Raw genomic sequence first — 13,211 nt, 5'->3', positions numbered from 1 at the left:
CATAAGCATAGTACAGGAAAAAAATTGGACTTTAATTCATGAGCCTTTGAAAGCTCCCTCCAACACCCTGGAACATAATTTAACGTGTCACAATGCAATCCTATCACCTAGTTAATGTGGGAAGCTGTGGAAGAAATGCCCCAGGGCTAGAACCTTACCTCCCAGCAGTTCTCTACTTTTATAGAGTGTGGCAGCTAAAGGACCGGAAGGCAGCATTAGCTGTGGAGTCTAAAAGAATTGGCCTTGAAGGCCGCTCTATCCCTTCCTGCCCGTTCCCCTTTCAAGAAAGCTGAGCCTCAACTTCCTCATCTATAAAATAATAATACCTGTCTGGAAGGATTGTTATAAGGACGAACAGAAAAAGGCGAATACATGCAAAACAGCTAGTAGAGGACCTGCCACATAGTAGGTAATCAATAAATCAGAGCTGTCATTAAGCTGGGTGCTCTGTAAGTTATCTATTTTTTTCCCTAAAATCTTCCATTGATCTATGTTACTGTTGGGTGCTATCGATTCCCACTCACAGTGATCCCACATGACAAAGCAGAACTACCTCATAGGGTTTTCTTGGCTGTAATCTTAACAGGAGCAGATTGCCAGGTCTTTCTCCCTGAGAGCCCCTGGGTAGGTTTGAACCGACAACCTTTCAGTTAGCAGCTATTGCACCACCAGGGCTATCATGTAGAAATTGTTATCTCTATTTTCTGATAAGGAAACTGGGTCTCAGCAAGGCTATATACTGGATCCTAAAGTCACAAAGCCAGTTGGTGTCAGGCTACCATACTACATGTTCTAACTTGGGTCATTGTAGAGAGTTCGTCTAGGACCTCCCCCTTCTCTGGTTGTTGATTCTGGGTGGGTGCCTCCAATCCCCATGGTTCTCCAGAAACAGAACAGGTGTTAGCTCGACCCAGCTGACAGCCTCCTCAAAACCCTGTCCCCCTGCCAGTACTCTTTATGCTCACGTATTTTTCCTGAAATTGCTTTTGAGTTACACCCTCACTTTCTCTCTTGTTTGTATTGAGTGAACTAGACGGGGATTAAAGGAAGCTTAAGTTATTATACCACCACTCGTCTGTCAGTTTGTTGTACTGCGGTGGCTTGCATGTTGCCACAATGCTGGAAGCTGTGTCACTGGTATTTCAGATACCAGCAGGGTTACCCATGGTGGACAGATTTCAGTGAAGCTCCCAGACTAAAACAGACTAGGAAGAAAAGCCTAGAGATTAATTTTGAAATGAGCCAATGAAAATCTTATGGATCACAATGGAAAACTGTCTGATATAGTGCTGGAAGATGAGGCCCCTAGGTCGGAAGGCCCTACACAATAGCTCTAACAATGGTCTCAAACGTATCAATGATCATGAAAATGGTGCAAGACTGGGCAATGTTTCATTCTGTCACATATAAAGTCGCCATGGGGCATCTGACTTGGTAGCAACTAAGAACAACAAAGTTATTAAACCACTTACCTGATTAAGTGTAAGGTGCCACAGTGTTGGTCCTATGATAAAGAATAACTTTACATTTTTGAAGTCCACCGGCAAAGCAGGATCTGTCCAAAGGCCAGTCCTAAGGGCCTGAAATACGTTCTGAGCTCTATCCTCAGCCTTTACTTCCTGTCAAATATTGGCCTCACACCTCATGGAAATCTATTCATCATAAAACCCTTTCCTAGGAATCATTTTAATATTCAGTCCATCTTTTGTCTGGAAGATGAATAACATGTCCCCTGGTTAGAGGAGTCATACAGCCTTGAGCCAATGAGGTAGTATTTTCAGTGGGTTCTCCTGAAATCCTATCACTAAAGTAGCCATGTTCCTTGTCCGTCTATCCTGCCTTCCCCTATGGAGGGTTGCTCCTAGGTTTGAAATTTGAAATAAAGTTCTTGAGGATCCCATGCAGGTACTACTTCACTCCAGGAGACCACGGAGAAACAGAGGTTAACTAATCTAAAAAGGAGGTAGCCTGTCATGCACGAGAAATACCATCATTATCCCATGGAGTTTTCTTTTTATGATAAAGAAGATCATTTGGGATCCAATGTAAGTTGTTTTTGCCTGAGGCTATCAAGCAATGACTTGGACAAAATTAAGTGATCTGCTTTAAAAAAAAAAAACACACAAAACGTGACAACCAATTTCCCCCGGCCCCCAAGTTTGGAGTTGAATCACTAAAAACAAAACAAAATAAAACAAATCCTTGTTATCCTGAAATTCTGTCTTCCCCTCTGCCAAGGGTCAGCAAACATTTTTCATAAGGGCCAGAGAGTAAATAGTTCAGGCTTTGTAAGCCATACGTCCTCTGACACAACTACTCAAATCTGTCCTCAAAGCAGGCATTGACAAAATGTAAACATACTGGTATGGCTGTGTTCCAATAAAACTTTATTTATGAACCCTGAATTTTGAATTTCATTTAATATTCACATGTCCCAAAATATCTTTTTTTTCTTCCAATCTTTAAAAATCTAAAAACCATTCTTAGCTCATAGACTATACAAAAACAGGTGGCAGACCAGATTTGGCCCACAGGCCATAGTTTGCCAACCCCTGCCCCATGTCAGCATTTCCACCAGCTCAAGGATCAGCTCAATGGGGTCTCCTCCCTGACTTCTATCATAGCGCCTGATTCCCAGGTCCACTCAATATGCATTTCTTCAATGACTGGCTTACCTTATAAAAAAAAAAAAAGACCCAAAAGACATGAATTCAGATTTAGACGCTTATCTGTTGATTATAAAATACCATCTTCATCCTTTTCCCTCTCCCAAGTTACTGATCACCTACTTCATGCCTCTGAACTTTTCAGTACAAATGGTAGGCAAGGTTTCCATCCCTCAACCTAAGCTTCATTTCCTGCTCAGCCCCGTGTTTTCAGAACAACAGGAATTGAAGAATAATAAGGTTAACATTTTAATCCAATAGAAATCAGAAAATGCTCTCATCGTCTATCAAGTAACCGAGATTCAGAGCTGATAACAATTCTTTTCTGGAAACCAACAGCTCTGAAAACAAATACATGTAGAAAGGATGAAGAAGTACAATATCAAACAAGTTCTTAAGAATTGAACAATTTTTGTAGGGTGTACTCATCATAGCATCAGCATAAGGCAGCAGTCTGCATCGGATTTTAGTCCTTCTCTTTCCCTTCTGCCCCCTCCAATTCCTGAGGCTTAGAAATGCTTACTCTGGCAAGTTACATATTCAAATGAGCAATTTCATCTCTTTTCAAATGAGGGCCATAAGGGGCATCTAGCTCTTTGGGTCAGAATGATCAGCCTGAGAATTTTAGATATGAGAATGGAGGTACATTGCACATTTCAGCTTTGAAATCATCCTCATGTCACAAATTTCAAAATTTTATTCTGGGGCATTCCAAAGTGCAGAAGGCTACATTTGGGAACGTTCTTGTGGCTTTCTGGAAAGTGGTACCTGGTCAGAAGGACATATCCTTTTTCTAAGGCAGTGAATTTGGGTTTGTACACTCAACACTGTAGACCACTGTTCAAATCCTGGCAGTAGGTGGGAAGTGGGGGAGGGTGGAGGGAAAACGGTTACCACAGTTTTCAAGATTTCCTACCCACACAAAAATCTAACAACACACAAAGAACCGGACATCTCAGTGGCCAGAAACAAACATTCATTATCAAAGCCAAAGAGACCCAACTCCAAAGCAAAGCCTCACTTTCTTAGTGAAGCCTGTTGCATTCCTGTAAGAATCTTAAAAGTTCCTGCATGGGTCAAGACAACCTCTGATTTTACGGACAGAAATATTCACTGCAATGTTGTAATGGGGGTAGTGGAGAAACACCACTTCTATACCCTGACAAAGCAACCAATTTCTAAAGGTTCCTTTGTGTTCCAAAAGGTGAAAGTCAGGTATGCCCAGGACTGAGGGGGCCCAGGACGCAGGACTTTCAATTTTAAAATCAGGTCAGTTCTACACAAACCAAGAGGAGTTTGTCACCTTAGAAAACCTCTTCTAGCACATGTCTTTGGATTTTGAATGCAACAAATCAGTCATGTCACCTAGCATGAGGAAGGACAGCAGCCTTATCCTAAAGTAATACATGATTGTGAGCAGTTTTATTGAAAATGCTCAAAAACTAGCGATAACAGGTATACTGCAGACTATCTCTGGGCTATGAAGGACAGAGGCTCATTTATCTGTGCCATTTTTAGCTAATCTATCATGTCTAACTCCAAAACAAATGATCGAATGTGAGTGAGAAGGACAGAGACTCGGATTAACACCTACAACCTAGAGCCCTAAAACTGTCAAAAAAGGGGTTCTTACCAGTGTCCTCAGCCAAGCCCCAGAGAGACTTTCCTAACCACCAAAGACACTTAAAAACAGCGACTTTCTAGACTAGGGTAGTCACCTGCCATCACAGCTGAGTGTCACACCCCATCCAAGTGCAAAGGTCACTGTAACCCCCAATGATACAAAATAGAGTGAAACCTGCACCCATTTATCCCCAACTAACGGACATCACCAATCACCTAGAGAGTTACCTTCCGCACCTATATTTGATTTTTCGTAAGAAAATGACAACCAACCAAGTTCATCCAGAGGCCAGTATTAAATGTCTACGATGTCTCAGACAAAGATTCAGGCCAATCACCTGCCCCTTTTCACTCTCACCACTGTCTTTCAGAAGGACGACTTCTCAGCCTGTAAGAGCCTTCGTTACTAGGAACACGACAGGGCTGATTAAGTCAGGTGAGCAACTCACCTATTGCAGAAAGACATGCAGTAGTAATTCCTGAAACCAAAAGGAGGTTATAACAACTCTTGACTGTTCTAACTGACCAAAATCTTCCAACATTCCACTCTTGACTAATAAGAATGCATGTGAATATTAAAGCAAACAAATTCAAAATATTGTCCCTGTTTGGCCAGGGCTTACCTAGCCATTGGCCGCTGTATAAGTAGGAACTCTTCCAGATTTGCGATTCTAGTAGTTATTATTTTCAGATGGATAGAAGGGACAATGATAAATTGGATATTATATCAAGATTATATCAGAGGCATTTCTTCTGAGGACCCTGAAAATACAGGCCTTAAATATTCCACCAAGGGGATTGGTAATTCAGACGTAAATAAGTCATAGCAAATAGATCCTAAAAACTTGTGCATAAAACTGCAAAAGCAAACACCAAGTCTTTAAGACAGGTCTCCCTACCTTCTTTTTGGAGTGGCTTCTTTCCTCCTCCTTCGTAGCTTTGCTATTTTTTCCAGCCCGGGATAGCTTCTGGTCTCCAGACTGCTTGATGGTGATCTTGATCTCAGGTGGGCATATATAGTTCTCCAGGTTCTTTGGGGGTTTCTTGGCCCTCTTTGTGGTCTGAATCTTCAGCTTCAGACTCCCCTCGCTGAAGTTTGCCTCCTTGATAGAAAACTCCTGTTCTTCCAAGCCGTCTCCAGCCACCCATTTCTCACTGTCTGCATTGGAGTTGGAATCCACATCCCGCCCTGAGCCCAGTTCATCCTCCTCCTCTGGCTCCATGCGTTCTCCGCCCACGGGGATCCCCTTCCCAGGTCCTGGAGTAGAGAGCAAAGGTTCCCCTGCACAGCCAGGGGCAGCCGGGGGCTTGGCTGAGGACGCTGGCAGGAACTCCGACTCGCCCCCTCTTTGCCGGGAGCTGCTTAAGATTTCCCTAGACTCCATGGCAATCCTACAGTCTTAGGAGTACTCAGGAGGGGGAAGGAGCAAGGGGGAAAGAGGAAGGTCAGAATCCAGGAGGCCCAAAATTCCCAGAACAAAGGGGTCCAGCTGCTGAGTTCAGAGTCCCAGGGATGGAGACACAGTGAGGTGCTCAGAAGTGATCAGATCTGTAACTGAGAAGCAGAGAAATAATTAGGCAAGGCAGGAAAGAAAACCACCCCCAAAGAAACTCAATATAAGTTCCAGAAGCCCCTTGCCACTTATCTATGCATCAGAAAAAATGATGGAAAGAAACCAAACCAGAATGTGCACATAACCAAATTGGATTACACTGAAGCAAAAGGGAAACGCACACGCACATGCACTCATAATGGATGGTTATTAATTTGTATGGCTGTGGGCTCAAGTATAAAGATAACAGGGCAAGTCCTCCAGCCCAGTAAAAGCCGGAGGTTTCCTATGCTGAAGCCACTGGCTGAGTCACCATCAAAACCAACCATGACGAAAGGGAAGTCTACAGTGCTGATGCTTGGGTCTGTGGGAAGAGCCCCTGGTTGGCTTCTTGCACCATTTCCCTCTCACATGTGAAAGACGGTTTGCAAAGCTGATCACAGCCCCTGAGCTACCTGGGCCAAGCTCTCCGTCCCCTTGGAGGAGGGACATTTAGCTGATCTCTTGATCTTCCTTTATCATTTTTACTATAAATTATTTCAAGTATACACAAGTCTTCCACTTACTTCTTAGAGCTTAGGTGCAAGGCTTGAAAAGGGGAAACAAAAAGTGTGGTGGGAAATCACTTATAACACTGTGATTAATGCAAAACTAACTCTAAAATGTTTTTCCATTGACACCAAGGACATTTAGCTGTAATAAAACACTTAACACAAAACTTCTAGATGGTTTTAATTCCTTTTCTAGTTCCTTAAATAAAGTGGCATTGTGTCTACGTAACAATGAAAAGGAGAGAGAGCTCAGACATTTTATAGGCCTGAGTCCCTGGGTGGTGCAGATGGTTACTACACTCGGCTGCTAACCAAAAGGCTGGAGGTTCAAGTCTACCCAAAGGTACCTCAGAAGAAAGGCCTGGCAATCTATTTCCCAAAATATCAGCCATTTAAACCTATAGAGCAGAGTTCTACTCTGACACACATGGTGTCTTCCATGAGTCAGAATCAACCCGATGGTAACTGGTTTCGACTGGTTTAGGGGGGTGTCAGGAATCACCTCCAGATCACCAACTCTGGTCTGCTCCCAAAGGAGAAGAGAAAAATCAGTTAGGTTCTCTCTGGACTATTGCAAGATCAGTTAAACTACCCTTCACCTTTACCCACTCCATACCCTATAATTCCCAATTTCACACTCACAATTTTCAAAGCCCAAAAGGAAGCCCCAACGCTCATTCCTAAGAGAAACTATACAACCCTGGGGCTGCACAAAACCTCCAGACATCATCCCCTCCACCCTCGGGCTGTATGTTAGATCACACTCAAGCCTTCTTAGACAGTTGAACACTGTAAGTTTCTACCTCTGAGCCCGTCAATTTAAAGAACTGGCCAGCCAATATGCCTACCAGAAAATGCCCAGCAGGGCCTGCAACGACGCGTTCAGAACAGCCAAGAACCGAGAACCTGAAGATGGGGCATGTGTTTTCTCCCCCTGGAATCAGCACATTTTCAGCTGACGCCCTGTGAGGAAGCCAGCCAGCAAGGCAGCCAGGCTCTAGCATGGACCCTGCTCCCCAGAGACGCCCAGGAACGTACTCAGCTCCTGGAAACTGCTCAGCACTGCAGAAAGACACATTTACAACTGCTTCCACTTAGAGGAAAATCCAATACAGCATTTCAGGAAGAGAAGGGGCTGCCCCAGTGAAGGAAGGAGGGGCTTTGCTGAAGCTGTCAAGCACACCCAGAACAGCCACCTGTGACCCATGCCACAAAAGGGACAGATAGACTAGATGTCATTTGTTTCTTTTTTTGTAAGATTATCTGTCTCATCTAGACTGATCTGCCTACCTGCCCAAAACCTTACATAATTTTTAAAAAGTCATATGCAACCCAGCACTCACTGAGGTCAATCTTACTAGTGTCAGGCACCACCCTAGCTGTCGAAGGTATCAAGATGCCTTAGGACACGTTCCTGCTCATTAGGCAGCAAAGGGCCAGTGGGTCCTTCTCAGCTTGTAACTCAGATCCACACAAACTGTGAGCCATGCTTTCTTATCACAGTAGTGTTTAGTGGTTTATCTCTGAGAGGAACCTCCAACATTACATTTTACACCCCTGATACGTGCATAAAGAGTCCTGGTGGTGCAGTGGTTATACATGCTTGGTTGCTAACCAAATGGTCAGCAATTCAAACCCACCAGACGCACCATGTGAGAAAGTTCTGGCAGTCCATTTCCATAAAAGATCTATAGGCCAGGAAACCCTACGGGGCAGTTCTACTCTATCTTATAGGGTTGCTTTATGGGTCAGAATTGAATTGATGGCAGTGAGTTTTGGATACCTACTTATAAAGTTATTCTTGGGTTAGGGCAAAAGGTGAGGCATATTCTCCAAAAAAAAATTTCTAAAAGTTAAATTGACAAAAGTTGTATGATAGATATATTCACAAAGATAAAAACAAAACAAAAAAGAGTAGCTGTTGAGACTGCTTATGTACAACCAAAAACCTCCCGGGATTTGGTTCCTTGGTTTAGAGGTTTGGGGTCATGGTTTCATTGGACATCCCAGTTAACTGACCCAGTTAAAGTGTTTAGTGCTTCTGTTCTACCTCCTGGTTAACCGCAAAGTAACTGGGGTCTTAAAAGCTTGCAAGTAGCCATCCACGGCTCAACAACTGTTCTCTATTCACCCGGATCAACAGAAGCCAAAAGGAGAGTCAAGAGTAGGAGGATATAGAATGTGTGGCTAATTGCTTCCATGAATAACTGCTTCTTTTGCCATGAGACCAGAAGAACTAGATGGTGCCTGGTTACCATTACTGCACATTTTGATCAAGGATTCTATACAGGAATCCTGATCAAAAGGGGGACACTGCAGAACAGAATTTCAAATTCTCATGGACTCCAGAATTTCTGGAGGCATGGAGGCTAGATGAACCCACAAAACTATTGCCCTGAGATAGTCTTTAAATCTTAAACCAGAAATATCCCTTGAAGTCTTCTTAAAACCAATTACTTAGCTTAACTAGTAAAAAAAAAAAAGTCTGCCTTGAGCATTATGCTCTTTTAAGAACCATCAATACGGGATCAAATTGAGAACAGCAACTCATAAGATTAGATAGGAGCCTTAGTGGGCAGTGAATTTATGTTAATGGAGAAGAAACAACTCAGAAAAGGAGGGTGAAATGGTTGCACAACTCAAGGAATGTAATCAATGTCACTGAATTGTACATATAGAAACTGTTGAATTGGTGTGTGTTTTGCTGTGCATATTCTCAACAGTAACAACAAAATAAATAAAATGTAACAAAAGTTTCTAAACTAAATCCACTTGGACCTTTGAACTAGAGTAGGCCAATGTATGTTGCAGGTTCCACAATGAGACAAAAGAAGGTTAAATCGACACTTCCACTAAATGGAACATGGTATGAAGTAGATAGATTATTAAGAAAGATTATTGCCCATCTTAAAAAAAAAGTTCATTTCAGAGTTTCTTATATTTAACTGCACAGATCATCAATTAATTTATAAGACAAAGTTTTAAAACTACAAATGAAAGAAGACATCCACAAAAAAGGAAAATTCAATATTTTTTCATCTCTCTTCAAGCCAAGATACTAAGATACAATGAAAACACAATTTCTTCAAGAAGTTTATACTGTTAAAGACAGAGCTGAAAAATAATGCTACAAGAGAGCAGAATTTTATACATACTAAAATAAAGGATTGGCTGAAACCTGTCCACCATGGGTGAACCTGCTGATATTTGAAATACAAGTGGCAAGGCTTCTAGAAATCATATCAACACACAAGCCACCGTGGTACAACAAACTGGTAGATGGGTGGTGGTGACAGGCAGGTTTCAACAGAGCTTCAAGACTAAGACATACTAGTAAAAAAGGCCTGGCGATCTACTTCTAAAAATTAGCCAATGAAAAACCTGCAGATCACCACAGAATATCATCTAACATAATGCTGGAAGATGAGCCCCCTAGGTTGAAGGCAGTCAAAATATACAGTGGCCACAACCATGGACTCACACCTACCAACAATTGTGAAGATGGCAGACAACCAGGCAATGATTTGTTCTGTTGTACATGGGGTCGTCGTGAGTCAGAGCTAACTCAACAGCAACAACAATAATAAAAAAAACAAAGTGAAGATAAAGTGTTTTCTGCTTAGGCAGGGTGTAGATAGGAAACTACACAGGACGGCTTCAAGGACAGTAATAGGATGTGGCTTTGACCTTGAGGAGTTTCAGTAAGTAGAGGCAAAGCGTAGAGCAAGTGTGCAGGGTTGTTCAGGAAAGAAGAGTTAATGATTGGCTAGGGGGTGTGGTACACGATGAGGACTGGTGAAAGGTATGGTTAGAAATAAAATGTTAGAGCCCGACCATGGGAGGTCCTTGAACGTCACACTAATGAGTTTGGACTTACAGGTAATGTGAAGCCATTTAAGGGATGTCAGTAAGGGAGGACCATTATCAAAGTTGTGCTTTAGGAAGATAATTCTGGCATGTGGTATGAAGGATAGATAAAGGGAACCTGATATTAAACCAAGAGGGCTATAAAGGAGGCTTGGCTGAAATGCAGTTCTTATGGCATGAGGGCTTGAACCAGGGCAGGGTGAATATGACATGATAGATACTACGGATGAAAAAATAATGCAGTTCAAATAATCCCAATCTTCAGGAACACATCGATCCCCGACTCTCCATACTGGGCCATCTTAAGGGTCAAGTCTTAGGATTCATTATCAGTCAATCTCCGCTCTCTACTCAAATCAAACTAATTTCCATACTGGCATTTCACACATAGAATTCTTTCTGCCTTGGTATATCTATATATATATAGAGATATATTTTTTTTTTGGTATATTTGTATAATCTTTTCTTATACCTTCCACTGACCCAAGCAATGCCTGGCATACAATCAGTAGCCTCCAGGTGTCTGTTGCATACAGCAATGGATGAACAAATAAACTAACAGCTCCCAAGCCTTCCCATACATCAAGGTCACACCCAAGTCTTTGCTTCTCCATGGCAACATTTTGAAAACCTGATCTGACTTACATTGTGCCTGGCTTTATATTTTGCCACTAAATATTAGTCTTCTAGTTGTTTGGAGTACACAAACCTCATTTTCCTAACTCATCTTCAACTTAGTCTCAGTCAGGGCCAGGCTGTAGCTGTACAACTCTTGCATTCCCTTCCACACCTAGTGCAGAGTTGGGCACTCAAAAAGCTCTTTCTGAATGAAAATGAATTAGCCCCCTGACAGCTATTCAAAGTCCTATGGTTCAAACTATTCTGATGGAAGCCCTACCCACCCAGGTGGCCCCAGCAAAATGCACTGCCTATGCTGAGCAGCGTAACCTGGACCCTTGTGTCTACATGCACCCTTCACCTTAGGGAAAAACATAAAAAAACAAAGAAGCTTTCAAAGTAAAAGAGCAAAGACACCTAACCTGTCTGTTTACTTTACCAGCACACGAAGCTACTACCCTCCTTCGGCCTTCTCCCCAGCACCTACTTGCCACCCCACGTTCACAGTTCAATCTTTTTGGTGAGTCTGGGAAATAACTGTGGGTCTGCCTGTGATGCACCCCTGACAACACACCTGTGTGGGCGTGTGTGCGCGTGCAAACACGCATACACTCAGAAGACAGAAGCCAACACAAGGTGAAAACGTTTTACCTTGCCACATTCCAGCAGTCAGAGACTCCTCCAGAGGGGGTGGGCACACAATGGACACTCTGTACTTGGCTCAGGCCTCCAGTTCAACACAACTTAACCCTTTCTGTGGTGTCTGCAGGACTTGGAGCAGAGGTTGGAACATGAAACTTGCTTAGGAAAGAACTGTCTAGAAGGACCCAGGGAAACAGGAGTGAGGAGGAGGGGGAAGTGATGTACTTAGAAAGAACAGGTGTTTGGAAGTTTGGTCTGTAATCCTGGCTCTCCTGCTCATAGGCATTGACACAAGCCACACTGTGTCCCTTAATCCATACTTACCTCATCAAAGAATGGGGTGGGACCAAGGTCTCTTCCACATTAAACGTTTTAAATTTTACCTGTCAGCCATAGGCCTATGGGGACACTCCAAAGCGAGTAGTGTGAACCTGCAGAATTATTTTTGAAATTGCTCATAACTCAACTGGGCACCAAAGGGTCCATTCCCCATCCCCGAATCTGCAAGATGAAATTTCCCTAGTCTAAAAAACATTCTTCACTTGCCTGGTGAACTCTTACTCGTTCTGCAAGTCTACATACAAATGCCAACTCCCTGATCCTCTCTCTCTTCCTAGGCTAGTATACTAGTATACTACAAGTACCAGCAACATCATCTACCAGCTTGTTGAAAATGCAGATTCCCAAACCCCACATCAGTCTTAAGGAATAAGGACTCTGGGGGTGGGACACAGAACTCTGAGTTTTAACAACCCCTTCAGGTGGTTTTGATGTGGCTGGAGTCTGAGAATCAGTGTCTTAGGCTTTGCCTGGGCATTGCTCTTACCCCTACCAACTACCTTCACCACCAGGGCCACACCACCAGTTGCCATGAAGTCATTCCAACTCATAGTGCCCCATGTGCATCAGAGCAGAACTGTGCTCCATAGGGTTTTCAATACCTGATTTTTCAGAAGTAGATTGCCAGGCCTTTCTTCCAAGGTACCTGCGGGTGAACCTGAACCACTAACCTTTTGGTTAGTATCCACGCAGTGTCCCGTCAACAAAATGGAAAACATTTTCCTGATCCACCTCATGTGGTTATGTTTTTAATTTTTAATAATGGAACTCGTGCTCATTGGAGTCTCTGGGTGGTGCAAACAGTTAATGTGCTCAATGCACTCAACTGCTAACTGAAAGGCTGGAGGTTTGTGTCTACCCAGAGGCACCTTGAAAGAAAGGCCTGGTGATCGACTTCCAAAAACTCAGCCAGCCACTGAAAACTCTATGGGGAAAAAGAAAACCCTGCAGAGCACAGTTCTGTTCCAATACACATGGGTCACCATGAGTCGGAACCAACTTGACAGCAACTGGACTGGACTGATGCTCATCGTAAAAATAAAAACATAACATATGAACCTCCCAGGGTCTTAAAGGCAAACAATCACAAATATGGGTAGAGCCCTCTGCCTCATTCCTGACCTTTTCCAAACTCCCCCATGGATACTTCATCCTCAGTCCTATCTCTGCTCCCAGATTCTCCAAATCCCTTGACACCAGGTCCTTCTTTCCTCTTAAATATAAAAGACAGAACCTCTTCCCCTCAAAATTCTGTAGAATATCTTCTAGTATTTATAAGCAAAGGAACAGAAAATGGGGGTTGGCCTGGTTTTATTTCCTTTGTAGGTAATTTGTTTTATGCCTTTTAAGTT

General features: G+C 43.0%; 1 protein-coding gene across 2 annotated transcripts in view; it reads right to left on the bottom strand.

Moving 5' to 3' along the window:
- Positions 1-13,211, bottom strand: part of SETBP1 (SET binding protein 1) — a 431,426-nt gene that overhangs the window by 400,875 nt on the left and 17,340 nt on the right. For both annotated transcript variants that reach the window (XM_049900517.1, XM_049900519.1), the window contains exon 2: positions 5,189-5,844. In XM_049900517.1, the coding sequence (XP_049756474.1) occupies positions 5,189-5,674 (486 nt within the window). In that variant the 5' untranslated portion in view covers positions 5,675-5,844. The remainder of the gene's footprint in view (positions 1-5,188; positions 5,845-13,211) is intronic.

The sequence above is a fragment of the Elephas maximus genome, chromosome 11, assembly GCF_024166365.1.
Source record: "Elephas maximus indicus isolate mEleMax1 chromosome 11, mEleMax1 primary haplotype, whole genome shotgun sequence".
NCBI lineage: Eukaryota > Metazoa > Chordata > Mammalia > Proboscidea > Elephantidae > Elephas > Elephas maximus.
The sequence above is the reverse complement of the archived record's forward strand: the minus strand, read 5'-3'. Positions and strand labels throughout refer to the sequence as shown.